General features: G+C 44.0%; 1 protein-coding gene across 13 annotated transcripts in view; it reads left to right on the top strand.

The window, feature by feature from the left end:
* The window catches only part of SLC22A15 (solute carrier family 22 member 15), a 71,392-nt gene that overhangs the window by 8,766 nt on the left and 47,021 nt on the right, over positions 1–15,605 (top strand). For 10 of the 13 annotated variants that reach the window (XR_014787930.1, XR_014787928.1, XR_014787927.1 and 7 more), the window contains exons 2-4: positions 11,456–11,668; positions 12,842–12,974; positions 14,273–14,437. Coding sequence is in view for 7 of the 13 variants with exons in the window: in XM_084835410.1 (XP_084691536.1) it covers positions 11,456–11,668; positions 12,842–12,974; positions 14,273–14,437 (511 nt within the window). In the remaining 6 variants the exon portion in view is untranslated. The remainder of the gene's footprint in view (positions 1–11,455; positions 11,669–12,841; positions 12,975–14,272; positions 14,438–15,605) is intronic. The other 3 variants (XM_084835412.1, XM_084835411.1, XM_084835408.1) reach the window with 2 other exon arrangements.

Here is a 15,605-nt window from a genome sequence, read left to right as displayed (position 1 = left end):
CTTCTATATGCTTAGTGTTTTTATCTTTAATAATGCTTTCCACCATTTTACTTGGAACAGAGATTAAGCAAACAGGTCTGTAATTACCCAGATCTCCTGTGGATCCACTTTTAAGAATTTGTTTTACATTTGCTACTCTCCTGTCCTCTGGTACCGAGGCTGACCTTAGGGACATGTTACATATTTTTGTTAGAAGTTCAGCAATTTCACATTTGAGTTCTTTAAGAACTCTGGGATGGATACCATTGTGGATAGTTGGCTCCAGAAGGTAGCGCTAAGGGGGATATTGCTCATCTTCATGGATTCTCCAGCATGGGGTTCCGCAGGGGCTTTGGAGTGCATTATCAGTATGCTGATGAGACACAGCTCTATTTCTCCTTTTCATCTTCTTCAGGTGAGGTGGTAGACGTGCTACATTGGTGCTTGGCTACTAAAATGGACTGGATGAGGGCTAATAAACTGAGGCTCAGTCCAGATGTAACCCTGTACGGTATAGCCCACTGTTAGAATGCAAGCAACTCAACCCTTTTTGATCCTGATGAGCCACTGTAGTGATATTCTGAGGGGACTATGAGGAGAGATTCAGAGAAGGGAAGAGAGAGAAAGAGACAGATTTTTAAAGGAAGAAACTGTAAAGAGAGAGAGACAGAAAAGAGGGGCCCTGAGGAGGCTGAGGGGAAAAAACACAGGAAAGAGAGCAGCAGCATTTTGCCTTTCAGGCAATTACTAGTCAGCAGAGGCCCCACCTTCAACTGCTAGTAACTGAAGCCTAGTACAGCTACCCCAGGTCCTGGACTGCACAACTTGAGACAGATTTTGAGAAATCACCTACCTTTGTCAACTGTATAATTACTGGACTCCCTTCCTTCCATTTTATTGATTTAGAGACTTAACTTTAAATTATTAATTTATTAATTTATTAATTTTATTTCATTTCTATACCGCCCAATAGCCGAAGCTCTCTGGGCGGTTCACAAAAACTAAAACCAAACGACACACAATAAAACAATTTAAAATATATAGAACATTAAAACCACAATATAACAATACAACCACAATAAAACCTAGCAGCAGTACAGGAGTTTAAAATACAGATTTAAAACAGCAAAGATAAAAATTTAAAAAGCTAAAATGCCTGGGAAAATAAAAAGGTCTTCACCTGGCGCCGAAAGGAATACAATGTAGGCGCCAGGCGAACCTCACTAGGGAGCTCATTCCAGAGCCGGGGTGCCACAACAGAAAAAGCCCTCCTCCTAGTAGCCACCCACCTCACTTCCTTTGGCAGGGGCTCACGGAGAAGGGCCGCTGATGATGATCTTAAGGTCCGGGCAGGCACATATGGGAGGAGGCGATCCTTCAGGTAACCTGGCCCCAAGCCGTTAAGGGCTTTGAATGTTAACACCAGCACTTTGAATCGGGCCCGGAAATGGACTGGCAGCCAGTGCAGCTGGAAAAGTACTGGCGTAATATGAGCTCGCAGGCCAGTCCCTGTTAACAATCTTGCTGCCCTATTTTGGACCAGCTGAAGTTTCCGGACCGTTTTCAAAGGCAGCCCCACGTATAACGCATTGCAGTAATCCAGACGAGAAGTTATCAGAGCATGGATAACTGTAGCTAGGCTATCTCTGTCCAGATAAGGGCGTAGTTGGTATACCAGCCTAAGCTGATAAAAAGTGCTCCGTGCCACTGAGTTCACCTGTGCCTCAAGTGACAGTTCTGGATCCAAGAGCACCCCCAAACTACGAACCTGATCCTTTAGGGGGAGTGCAACCCCCTCCAGAACAGGTTGAATATCACCTAGCCGGGCAGACGAACCCCCACTAACAGTACCTCCGTCTTGTCTGGATTGAGTTTCAGTTTATTAACCCTCATCCAGTCCATTACCGTGCCCAGGCACTGGTTCAGAACAGCCACTGCCTCACCTGGTTTTGATGAGAAAGAGAGGTAGAGCTGGGTGTCATCCGCATATTGATGGCACCTCAGCCCACACCTCCGGATAACCTCCCCCAGCGGTTTCATGTAGATGTTAAACAGCATGGGGGATAGAATAGAGCCCTGTGGAACCCCATGGCACAATTGCCATGGCACAGAGCAATAATCCCCCAGCACCACCTTCTGGAATCGGCCCTCCAAGTAGGAGCGGAACCACTGTAGTGCAGTGCCTCCAACTCCCAACCCAGACAACCTATCCAGAAGGATACCATGGTCGATGGTATCGAAAGCCGCTGAGAGGTCCAGGAGAATCAACAGGGTCGCACTCCCCCTGTCCCTCTCCCGGCAGAGGTCATCCCACAGGGCGACCAAGGCAGTTTCCGTTCCAAAACCAGGCCTGAAGCCCGATTGAAATGGATCTAGATAATCCGTTTCATTCAAGAGTGCCTGGAGCTGTCCAATAACCACCCCCTCAAGCACCTTGCCCAGGAAGGGGATGTTGGCCACTGGCCTATAATTGTTAACATCCTCTAGGTCCAGGTTAGGCTTTTTCAGGAGTGGTCTAATTACTGCCTCTTTTAAAGCAGCAGGCACCACTCCCTCTCTCAAGGAGGAATTTACAACCTCCTGGACCCAGCCGGACAACTCCTCCTTGTTTGATTTAATAAGCCATGAAGGGCAAGGGTCAAGCACACAAGTGGTCGATCGGACTTGGCCAAGCACCTTGTCCGCATCCTCAGGCCTCAGTAACTGAAACTCATCCAATAAAACTGGACCAGACGGTGCTCTAAACGCCTCTACCAATGGAACTGCATTAATGGTGGTGTCCAATTCATGACGAATCTGAGCGAATTTATCCTCAAAGTGCCGCGCAAACTCGTCACAGCGTGCCACCGAGGGTTCCACCGTCTCTCTCCCTGGCCCAGAATGTAACAGGCTGCGAACCACTCGGAAAAGCTCCGCCGGACGACACTGAGAAGATGCAATGCTGGTGGAAAAGAACTGCCTCTTTGCCACCCTCACCGCCACAGAGTAGGCTCGATAGTGGGCTCTTACCTGTGTTCGGTCAGACTCAGCACGAGTTTTCCTCCACCTGCGTTCTAGCCGTCTCCCCTCTTGCTTCATTGCCCTCAGCTCAGGTGTATACCAAGGAGCTGGCCGGTGCGATCGCTTGGGTGCGATCGTGTCAACCGCCCGAGTCATCTCTGCATTCCACAGAGCGACCTGGACTTCGACAGGAGCACCAGCCATACCAGCAGGAAAATCCCCCCGAGCCCTCTGGAATCCATCGGAATCCATTAATCTCCGGGGGCGGACCATTTTAATAGGTCCCCCACCCTTGCAGAGGGGAAAGGCCGCCAGAAGGCCGCCATTCATTAATTTGAATGTTCGGTTTGCGTCATTTCCCCCTCCCCTTCTCTGTTAAATAAATTCTAGTTCTTATTTTATAAGTTCTTACTTGTTTACCCCCAGCCCTTATCAGGGAACTGGGTTGGTACTTTTCTTCCTCACCCATCCCGCTACTATGTGAACCCAGGTGTCATGGGCTTGATCTTTCAAGGACACACTCTGGCATTCTGACACAGGACAATTCAAATCAGTGGGACTTTCTTATTGTAGCAAATCTCACAATAAAAGCTTAATGGTTACATTCTTCAGAAATCATATACGGTCAGGGCCAGAAATATTGGAACAAGGATAACTGTTTTGGCAGTTGGCCTCTGTACACCACCACATTGAAGGTGAAAGGAACACACCCAGATGGGAGCGAAGTCAGGACTTTCAGCTGTAATTCAAGGGGTTTGACAAAAGTGGGGAACTCACCATTCAGGAAGGACAGCCAGTGGCATACACACACACCCATCGTTGGTGGCTCATAAGTAATGGAACGAATGGCTGATAAGCAGCTGCATGGCCAAGTGTGGCCTGTTTCCTGGGTACCCCATGACCAATCAAGCAGAGAAAAGGCCTGGAGGTGGTTCTGAGTGTTACATTTGCATTTGGTAGCTCTTCACTGGAACTCCCAACATGAGGTCCAAAGAGGTGTCCATGCGAGTGAAGGAGGCCATCATTAGGCTGAGGAAACAAAATAAACCCGACAGAGAGAGCAAAAACAGTGGGAGTGGCCAATACAACAGTTTGGAACATCCTGAAAAAGAAGGAATGAACAGGCAAGCTCAGCAACAGCAAAAGGCCTAGAAGACCACGGAAGACAACTAAAGTGGATGACCGCAGAATTCTGCTCATGGTGAAGAGGAACCCTTTCACAACATCTAGCCAGATCAAGAACGCTCTTGCGGAGGTAGGCATGTCATTGTCAACATCTACGGTCAAGAGACGGCTTTATGAATGTAAATACAGAGGCCTCACAACAAGGTGCAAACCACTGGTAATGCTCAAGAACAGACAGGCCAGATTAGCCTTTGCCAGCAAACACCTAAAAAAGCCTGCCCAGTTCTAGAATAAGGTTCTTTGGGCTGATGAAACCAAGATTAACTTGTACCAGAATGATGGGAAGAGAAAAGTATGGAGAAGGAAAGGAACAGCTCATGACCTAAAGCATACAACATTGTCAAACATGGTGGAGGCAGTGTTATGGCATGGGCATGTATGGCTGCCAATGGAAACAGGTCACTGGTGTTGATTGATGACCTGACTGCTGATAAAAGCAGCAGGATGAATTCTGAAGTGTATATGGCTATTCTTTCTGTTCAGATTCAGCCAAATGCTGCCCAAAACATACAGCAAAAGCTACCCAAGAGTTTCTCAAGGCAGAGAAGTGGGATGTTCTTCAATGGCCAAGACAGTCACCTCATCGCAACCCAATAGAGCATGCTTTTCCCTTACTGAAGACAAGACTGAAAGCAGAAAGACCCACAAACAAGCAGCAGCTGAAGGCAGCTGCAGTGAAGGCCTGGCAAAACATCTCAAGGGAGGAAACACAGCATTTGGTCATGTCCATGGGTTCCAGACTTCAGGCAGTCATTGACTGCAAAGGATTGTCATCCAGGTATTAAAGGCGATCCTTAAGTTTGAAATGATGTTGGTTTATTCCATTACTTATAAGCCACCAACAATGGGTGTGTGTGTATGCCACTGGCTGTACTTCCTGAATGGTTAGTGCCCTACTTTTGTTAAACCCCTTGAATTACAGCTGAAAGTCCTGACTTCGCTCCCATCTGGGTGTGTTTCCTTTCATCTTCAATATGGTGGTGTACAGAGGCCAACTGCCAAAACAGTTATCCTTGTTCCAATATTTTTGGCCCTGACTGTAGCTGGTGACAATTAGCTATAGGCTCTAAAGGGAATTTTAAAACAATCCAAAGCTAATACTTATAATCATGTCAGATCTAGACAACTTGGTTTTCTCGTTGCAATCTTCATGACTCAGAATACAGGGCAAGGGGCTCAGAAGATTCCTCGCGTAATTCATCTCAGGCAATCCAAGACCATGGTTTCCAAATACAGAGCAAGGGGCTTGAATGATTCTTGGTGTAAATGATTTTAGACATCAAGGACAAGTGTTCTAGAAAAAGACTTAAACAAATCTATGCTTGCAGAGGTTTAGTCTAACTTTGAAATGTTTGTTGGAATTTCCATGCTACATGAGTCAAGGCTTTTCAAATCGAAGCATCAAGGCACGTTCAAGAGTAAGTCCAGAGTAATCTTATACACAGAGAGATTTCGACAATCATAGCTTTTACTTAAGTATCTCCACGGTACATGGGTCTAAATCCATAGCAAACAAGAATTCAAGGTCTGTGAAAAGTATAGCAGTACTTTTCATGGCCAGTCCTTAACAATACAAAGTTCAAAGAGACAAGAGCCCAAATTGGATGGAGAGTCCAAATGAAGAATGCCTCAAGAGTCTCAGACAGTAGTAAGTCTAAACATAGAGGATTTGGGGTAGTAAAGGTAAGAATATTCTTAGCAAAGGCTCAACAGCCTTGGCATCTGCTTAAAAAAGAAGCTGTGGCTGTGATAGCCCTCCTCCTGAATAACTACCTGACAAGGGATTTTAGCCCACCGACGAGGCCTCTGCCCAAACAGGGTGTTTTTATTCTGCTCTTCAAGGGTGACACTTCAATCCATGTGACACCTCTGAACCCCCTGCCCCCCCCCCCCCGGTTAGGTTCTCACAGAGAGACAGCCAGCATCCTTCCCTGTCAAGGACAAAGCTAGCAGCTGGACAGGAGTAACTTAACTGCTGCCTAGTTTGCTCTGAGAACACTGACAGTAGGGATGGATGCCCCCCCTTCTCTGGGCGCCTGCCAAGCCTCTGTCCCCACTCATGTGCCCCTGGACCCGAGCGCGCCCCCCCCCCCACTCGCCTAGCTTCCTGCACTCACCCCGGGCCCGTCTGGTGAGATCTGCGACCATACTTTTGCGGGGGGGGGGGGGGAATGGTGATCGCAAAAATGCACACATTTGATCTTACGTAAAATAGCGCCATGAATGGCTGATATAGGCAAGGTTTCAGGTGTAAATGGGCCATTGAGACTTGAGTCTCAGGTGGCCTCAGTGTCCTGGAGTGCCTTCTATGAGCTTCAGCAGGTAGCTCAGCTATGCCGCTATCTGGACAGACATAACCTGACTTCAGTACCCTGTGCTCTGGTAACTTCCAGGTTGCCAGAGCACAACATGCTGTACATGGGGCTGTCTTTGAAAACTGTCCAGAAACTGCAGTTAGTGCAAAATGAGATGGCCAGACTGATAACAGGGACCAGGAGGTCTGAGCATATAACACTGATTCTGGGCCACTTGCACTGGTTGCCTATATGTTTCTAAGCCCAATTCAGGGTCCTGGTTTTGATCTATAAAGCCTTATATGTGTCAGGACCACAAGACCTGATGGAGCGTCTCTTACCCATACAGTGTGATCAACATCTGTTGCCCTTCTCAGAGCGCCTCCTTGAAAGGGAGTTTAGACGATGGCAACAGGGGAGAGGGCCTTTTCTGTGGTGGTGCCCCAACTGTGGAATGTTCTTCCCAGTGAGCCTACCTGGCAGCAACATTGTCATGTTTTTGGTGCCAGGTCAAGACTTTCCTCTGCTCCCAGGCATTTGAAGGCATACTATGTATGAGCTTTTTATTCTGTACTGATGATTTAATTGTATTATGTTTTAGTATTTTAATGGAAATTGTTTTTAGCTATTTTATGATGTGTATGTTTTAATATTTTTTTGTAAGCTGCCTTGGTTCTTTTTAGAGAGAAAGCCACCTAAGAAATTCAATAAATCATCATCAGTCTGTGCCAGGATAATTGAAGTCAGCTATTACTAAAACACTTCTTTGTTTGGATGCCTCCTTTCCTCTCTATAGTTAGCAGGGCTGGTGGTGTCTTCCTTAGCTGCTGTATCCCAGGTGTCCAACTTGGGTTTCCCATCTTTGAAGCTAGAAAGATTAGCCCTGCTGTTTAGCCAATGCACCCAAAGAACTTCACCCAACAGCCAAAGCAATTAGCCACACCAACTATGTTACTTCTGAATCTGGCAAGGTTGGTGGTGGCATCCTCAGCTACTTAGTCATTTGGAGCAACTCAGCCATGCAGGACCACACTGCTAAGCCCCTAATACATTTTTATGTTCAAAATAGGAAAGGGAGGACAACATTGTCCCTGAGCGCCATCATTCTGATAATTGCAATTTTGCCTTGGTTACTAAGGCCAGCTGAACATTCTGGACCTCTGGAAACCATTCTACTAATTGATCTTGAATATCAGCAAGCTGACTTTATACTGGTGACTGAGAAGGCCTAGTTCTCACTGAAATGGTAAATCTATGTTTGGCTTGTATCACTTTAGACTGCAGGTGGGGATTTATGTGATGGAATATTCTTGCATGCTCATAAATTATCTTGCATGTAAGGAACTAACTGGCATGTGAAGGAGAATTCTAGGTTAGAACTCTTCTCGTTGACATGCTTATTTTCTATGAGGGAGCTGTTTTGTGTGTGGAAGAACACTGCATCATGTGGACCCTAATCTGAAGTAGCACAGCTCAGACATAGGTTTGCCACTTTAGTGAGAACTAGGCCTCTTAAGTGTAGATTGTGGGATTAGAGAGGGTCTTGAAAACAAACAGAGGTATTACTGTCCCAGGTGGCATGGTCTAACATTCATAAACATACATACTGTACCATCAGAGCTAAGATATATGATTCAGGAAAATTTAATAGAAACACAGGACTCCCTACTGTCTGCTCACAGGCTCTAGCAGTTAATGGTATTAGGAATACCGAAAGGACACCGTAGCTCCATATTCAAGAGCACCATGAACTTCTTTTCCTTTCTGAGCTCAGCTAGCGTAAAGGGTTATTACTAGTCCTGTCATATACTGAGATTTTGCCCTAAATCTACAATACATCTGGATGTAACAAGGAACTCTAGTTAATTTAAATGTGGATGTGAAAACAGACAAGGGAGAACAGTATACGAGTCTAAGACTTGTTCCCATTGCGCTAAACTATGGTTTAGCATTATGCATGAGATGGGCTATTTCATCTTCTTCCTTTGTTTTGCAAGATTAGGAGGGTGGGTGGCTGTGTGTGATCCTGCAGCAGGGTCATACCTGATGGCCTTTGTGTTTCTTCCAGTTCCACTCTCAGATGTAAGTTCCTACAACCTGCTATGAACCACAGGGATTTGATATTCATAGTGTTCAAGTGTGTGTTGTAACTATTGAGTAAAAGTGAATTCTAGTGTATTTCGCTAAAACTGGCCAGAAAACATGTTTGGCTCTTATGTAGTGCAGTGTTTCTGCTGAGGTGCAGACCACCACCCCAATTAAAATTGGAGGTACACGTAACTCTTTCACCTATACAGATCTGCTTTTAGAGTGTATGAAAGAATTCCTCACTTTGAGAGGAGCCCTTTGTGACATTACATGTACATATATTACAGGTGTGTGGTTATAGATGTGTATTTCTGTTATGACTCTATACTCTATGGTGAATATATCTAGGGTGAGAGTGGGATGAGTGACAGGAGGAATGGTGTATTTGCATATGTGAGATGATTGGCTGAGTGAGTGAGGGCGTGGTGAAGTGTATGATATATAAGCAGGGAGCTGTGCTTGTGTAGGTCATATAGGGTTTGTAAAAATACGGTTTAGAATGGGATAGGGATTTGATGAGACAATGTTTAGAACAGCAGAGGAACAGAGAGAAGGTCTGTGAAGAGATTGATTGTGAAGAGATAAATTGAGGAGAGTGTGCTGAGTGAGAGTGACTAGAATGTATGTGTGTGAGAGAAGATATACATAGATAGAAGCTTTAAAAGTTACTTCTTTACTGTTTAACATCTTAATGTTGTAATTAATAAAGACTTCTTTGTTTTATAAAATCCTACACCTTCTGCTCTTGGCTACAAAAGGGTAAAGTAATAAAGGGAATAATATGGGTTATAATAAAGCCAGTGTGCTCACAGCTTGAGGACAGAGTAAAGGGTTGGACCTGAGCCTAAAGGTGTTGGTGGCAGCGATACTGGGGTGTGGGAGAGAGGTGTTTCCTGCTGTGGGAAAGACCTTATTGAAGAGGTGCTCTCACTGGTAAGAGGCATGAACGCCACACCCTTCTCCTGTATTTCTGCATGAGGCCTTGGTCTGGGCATGCCTTCTGATTGGAAGGAAGCAAGCCCACAATAGCAACTAGTGCAGAAATACAATGCACAGCTTGCTCTGAGGGCAAGTCATGCCTGATGCTGAGTGTTCCAATCATGCCTGATGCAGAGATGCAGGATGATTACCACAGGAGGCATTTTAGGAGGCCAGGCCAGAGTAATGAATCATGAAGAGACAATGGGCAGTTTCAGTGCAGTTGGCTATTTTGGGCTCACTAGGGGCCTTTATTAATTATTCATCTGTTTCTTGCAGCTTGCAGTTTTGAAATTATTAATGTAGTTAAATATCAGGAATGGCACTAACCATTTTGGGAAGGTGATGAATGTAAGAATGGGCATGATGATCCAAGTGTGTTCTTTACTGAGAAAGGGGAAAAATAAAATTATAAGGATATAAAATTAGGTTGGGATATTTATTTCCATGATTGTTATACTGCTTTTCATCATTGATTCAACAGTGGTTTACAACAAATAAAACAATGAAATACAATAAACAATATTAAAAATTCAAACAGTAGTTAAAATAGCAGATGCATTAAAAAAAATTAAAATAATTAACAAGGCCTGGGCAAATAAAAAAAGTATTTTCCTGGTGTCATGGCCCAGGACGGAGAGCCCTCTGAAAACTGAGGGTTCCAGTGGAAGCAACTCCGAGGAGGAATCGGAACCAGTTCCTGGACCTTCACAAGCAGGGTGTTCCACTTTGGAAACTGTACCCCATCCAATCGATCCCCAGGAGGCGCTGCTGGCTTCTGACTTGGAGAAGTGGACCTCAGACTCCCCCAGTGAGCAGAGAGGCCCTGGGAAGGATGCCCCAACCAGCTCCTCACACCCCAGACCCTCGCCACCTAGACGAAGCCAGCGACTACAGGAAAGGGCACTGGCCCTTTAAAACCAGATCCAGCACTTGAGGAGGAGGAGCTGCCAGAAGGACTCTCCTGCCCTGACTGTAAAATGCTGTCAGTTGTTCTAAGCCTGTGCTGGGGTAAGGTTTTTTTTTTTTTTTTACCTAGCTGCAATATCGCTGTCAATGGTGCTGAATTTGAGAACACAGTCCCTGAGTTAATACCAATAGTTCTGTCCAGGATTCTGAACCTGTGCTACTCCAAACTACTTCACCTGCCACTCAACCCTGTGTCCACTTACTTGAGCCTAGTAGGGATGACAGAATTCACAATGGAGCAGGACACCTGATGCCTCAAAGATAGCAAAGCATGCACCCAGGCGACTTTGTACGGTGACAGTTCCAGAGGCAGTGCACCACAACCAAAAATGCCTTCTCTCTAGCTGCCACTTGCCTCACCATTGATGGTGAGGCACCTGGAGAAGAGCATTGGTAGATGCTACTGTGCATGGACAGGTCAGTTGAAGTAAGGTGGAGAAGAGGAAAACACATTGCTTTAAAAGGAATGTGCCAATTTTCTTGTTAGTGTTGTCTTGGTATTATTGTTGATAATCTTATCAATCATATTTCAGCCTTTTGGCCATGCACACAACCCTTTTACTCCTCCATTTGCAGTGTGAGCAAACCTAGGTATTCTGTAATTAACTATAGTTTCCCTTTTCATCCGAACTGGGAAACTATGCTTAATTAAAAGCTTCTTGGTTTGATTGCTCAAACCATAAAGGAGCTCATGCACAGGCAACATGCTTGTTCATATATTTACAAGCTGCGATATTGTCTGAACCAGGCCACTGTGAATTGACAATATGGGAGTAATGTTCCTGAAGCTGAAGTGTATGAAAAATTTGATTTGATAAACCAGAAATACTGAAAATCTAATCTGAAAGGCAAAGAACTTTTGAGCTGCTGTTTAGGTGTGATCATAGAAATCGGTTGTTTGAGTGCCCGAATGTTGTTGGTTGTTCTGAGCTTGATCTTCATTCTGCTTCTTATTGTTTCAGCTCTACGTAGCCAGTGAAGCAATCCTCATTGCCCTGGTGGGGGCAACACCACCTTATTATTGGGATCTCGAAGGGATCTCAGCTAATCAGAGCCATAATAATGAGTCAACAAATAAAGAAAGAGCTTTCGGAAAGTGGCTCCTGACAGCCAATGGGAGTGAAGTTCATAAACATGTACACTTTAGCAGCAACTTTACATCAATAGCCTCTGAGGTAATGAAACAATAGGATGTTTTATGGAAAGCCTTGATACTCTTAACCTTCTAAAGTAGTGTTACAAAAGTTGTAGGTAGCTGTGCTGGCCCTTAAAAAATCTAAAATTTACAGTAAAATAATACCTTTATTGGGACCAGCTAAAATGCGACAAAATAGTGAGCAAGCTTTTGAGTTCTACAGATCTCTTCTTCAGACTGGATATTAAGCAGAATCATAGGGGTGGGGGGAACTGGGTGCAGCTTGAATTGGTTGTGTATCTAGCCAAGACTAAGTCTGCCTAACACTCTCTAAAGTGGGGCTGGAATAATGAAGTAATAAACTGGCTACTTCCTTTATTCCAGCCCCATTTTAAGCACATGCACACATTTTGTAAATGCTATTATGTTTCAGTAATAACATGAATGTGGCACAGCCTCCTTCCTATCAAGCTGTGCCATACAGCATATTAGGATGTGAACTGCATTCATTCATGCCTTACTTCAAAGGATGTGGCCCATATCATTTTGTGTAATTATGTACTATTTATTCCAATAAGAAGCTTAGGTCTGAAACATACCATTGTTTCTGAGAAGATAAGAACTGAGGCTAAATTATGAAGCATTTATTGATTGATTTGACCTTGCCTTTCCACCAAAAATGGCACTCAGGCATAGATGTATCTGTGGGTTTTAGCAGTGACCAAAGCGACTGTACTTGCCACACTTGCCACATTTGTTTAATTTGCTCAAATAACAGTGGTATAATTTTATGCTGTTTTTCATAATCATGTGACAATGACCTTGCAGAATATGATCTCTTGAGTTATTGTGCCAGTTATTGACCTGCAATATGTGACAGTCAATGCTTGAAAGGTGTTTGTTGTTCTAATGGCCCTGTCTGGGTTCTCTGCCTGCATGTGGTGCATGGGAAATAGAGATGCAAGTGTGTCTACAGAGAGAAATCAGTAAACTGAGATGCAATACTTTCAGTTTTGCATCAGGAAAATCGAATCCTCCGTCTGGTATTAGTCCTTGGGTGCATAATATACTAGAGTGCACTGAAGTATGAGCAAGAAGGTTGCTTCTGAATAATATTTAGTTTTTATCCTGTTAAGAAGATAATTCTGTATTTTCAGAAGAAGCTCTTAGTCTTTTGTTGGATTCTGCCTAACACTGCTTTTTCTCCCCCTAGTGGTTTTTAATTGGCAACACATCATACAAGATCAGTGCTGCCAGTTCATTTTTCTTCAGTGGTGTATTTGTTGGAGTGATAACTTTCGGACAGCTCTCGGATCGTTTTGGACGGAAAAAAGTATACCTTGTAGGTAAGCAATGTTAGAAAAAGATGGAACGAAAACCTCAGGCTTCCTCAGCTTGGGCTCATCTTTAGATTGTACAAGAAAAAGGCCGAAGAAAGCCCCGTGCAGCAGGCGGTCTTCTGACTGCTGCCTGATGTTTTAAAGGGGAGCCTTGTACTGAAGTAGCCCATTGTTTGTACTTCAAATACTTCAGTCTTCTTCTCCACATTTTATGGGGTCTGCTACCTTTCTCTGGGGCGTTGGAGGCTGTTGCAGATAGAGAGGGGATGGGGATTGATAATAGAGTTTTCTAATGAGATTTCATGTGAGAAAAAAATCTATGGGTGGCTTTTAATTGGGGACTAACTGCCACTTTTGGGATTGGGGGAATTTTGTCCTTTGTGTCAAATTGACTAGTGATTGGATGCTGTTATGTGCTGGGGGGTTCACTCTTCTATTAGCATGTGTTCCTTGACTTGTCATGGTCATCCAAAACATTTGCTATGCAGGATCTTGCTGCAGTTTCTTTTGTGATATATTCTGATCTGTATTGTGTAGAGAGACTGAGTTGTGCTGAGTTTGGTAGGCCATGCCTTGTCTAGATGGTCCTGTTCTTACAACACTATAGCTCTAACCTACTTGTCTGAAGCAAATAAAACATCTAGATACCTGTTGTTCAAGTATTTTGTATATTTATTTCTTATTGTTTGAAACATTTGTAGCTTTCTTTCTCACCCATGCAGGTATCCAAGGCAGCTCAGAATAAGTCACTCAAGTAATAACACAAATCTTGCTGAAGGCTCATGCAAACATGACTACTAGCTCTTATTTCTGACCCCCAGGGAAACATGGCAACAGATGACAGTTATAGGAGGCATGAGCTATCCTCCTCTGGGCTGCAGATCTAAGCATGGTTCCTGTATGCTTCCTCTTTCTCTCCCCAGAAAAGGCTATGCGGGCAAGATGGCAACAGTCCTCATCTCAGGTGTTTTGGTGGCAGTGGCTGTTGTTTCTTAAAGCTGTGGCAGATCCAGTATAAATAATACCACTGGAAATGACCACCAAGCAGCACATGGCTGTTACGCATTAAAAGGTTTTACTGTGTCAGCAACTGGCTTATTTTGTAAAAACAAACAAAACTATTCCCTCTTGGGAATAGTTCTAAAGTAGGGGTGGGTAACTCCAGATGTTTTGGCCTACAACTCCTATCAGCCCTAGCCAGCATAGCAGTGGTGAGAGATGATGGGACTTGTAGGCCAAATCATCTGGAGGGCCACAAGTTGCCAACTCCTGTTCTAAAGGAAAACTTTCTGTTTGCCTTCCAGGTTTTGCCCTTGACATCATGTTTGCTCTTGCTAATGGATTTTCCCCTTCATATGAATTCTTCGCAGTATCTCGCTTCTTGGTGGGAGTAATGAATGGTGGAATGTCATTGGTGGCTTTTGTCCTGCTGAATGAATGTGTGGGCACTGCTTATTGGGCCCTGGCAGGTATAGCTTTTAATTACTGCATTTTTATATTAAGGTGGCTTAAACTATACTAGCACATACAAACTTGGATAAAGTAGATACTTCAGGGCTGCTTTACAGATTATGAAATTAGTAGATATGGCCCTGAATACAGCATGTACCTATGAAGTTAGTCCCATAATGTTTCAGAAGCAAGTCCACCCTTTTTTTACCACATGCACACATGCTGCAGGGAGCTGTGATTGGCTCTGGCTTCCCACAGTTCATACACAGACCAACAAATATGAGCCTGCATATTAAAGGATGCATGTGGTGTATCTCCTGACTATAATGTGTGAAATAGTTCTATGCTTGTATTCATTGCATGCCTATTCAGTCATGAAGCTCTGCAGGTCCTGATGCAAGCAGCTGAGCATTCTTATTCTTACACATTTAAAATATCACATACTTCAGTCTGCAGGATAGGGACAGTGTACCTAATCTACCATGTATTGTACTGTTTCAAACTACCAGTCTAGCTCTGCTGATGTCAAGCAAAGCGGCTATCTAAGACATGTATATTAGAACTTCACTTATTGGGCAGTTTAAAAATGTAATAAATGATTCTGTTGATGGGAAATGTGCCAACTATGCTATTTTGGAGTGCCAAAAACTAAATATAGTAATAGTGGGGCAATTTTTTTATTTCGAGTGAAGGCCTTAACTAGTTGTTGAGAGGTTCAACTTTCCTTTGTTACTTGGACTTGCAATTAGTTCACTGAGACTTTCAAGTAGCCTCAATGACTAGAAGCACTTTCCCATGAATGCTGTCTGCAGACTTCTTTTTCAAATTTAATTGTACAACAATCTTTCTGCCTTTTGTAACTTTGAGACTTGACTGTTGCATCATGTTCTGTTTGTATCTGTCATTTAAACAGTAGTGAAACCGGTTACTGTGGGACCTTCAGCAAAATGTTGTGTGGATTAATGACTTTACTGTCCCACATAGCCCTAGACTACTGTCTCTCACTTGTCTTCCACGACATGTCCTATTACTTCCCTTCCTGCTATGTCTCCCACTTTGCGCCACTCCCCTTTTCTTCTTCCTCTGCTCTGTCAGTTGTCCTCCCATTTCCCCTCTCCGTCTCTGTTCCTACCCCATCCTCACTGATTTGCGTGTTCGCTTCTTGTCTCTTGCTCTTGTTTCAGC

The sequence above is a fragment of the Heloderma suspectum genome, chromosome 2 (genome assembly GCF_057233095.1).
Source record: "Heloderma suspectum isolate Gila_16-S chromosome 2, 16-S_ref, whole genome shotgun sequence".
In the NCBI taxonomy this organism is placed as follows: Eukaryota; Metazoa; Chordata; class Lepidosauria; order Squamata; family Helodermatidae; genus Heloderma; species Heloderma suspectum.
The sequence above is the reverse complement of the archived record's forward strand: the minus strand, read 5'-3'. Positions and strand labels throughout refer to the sequence as shown.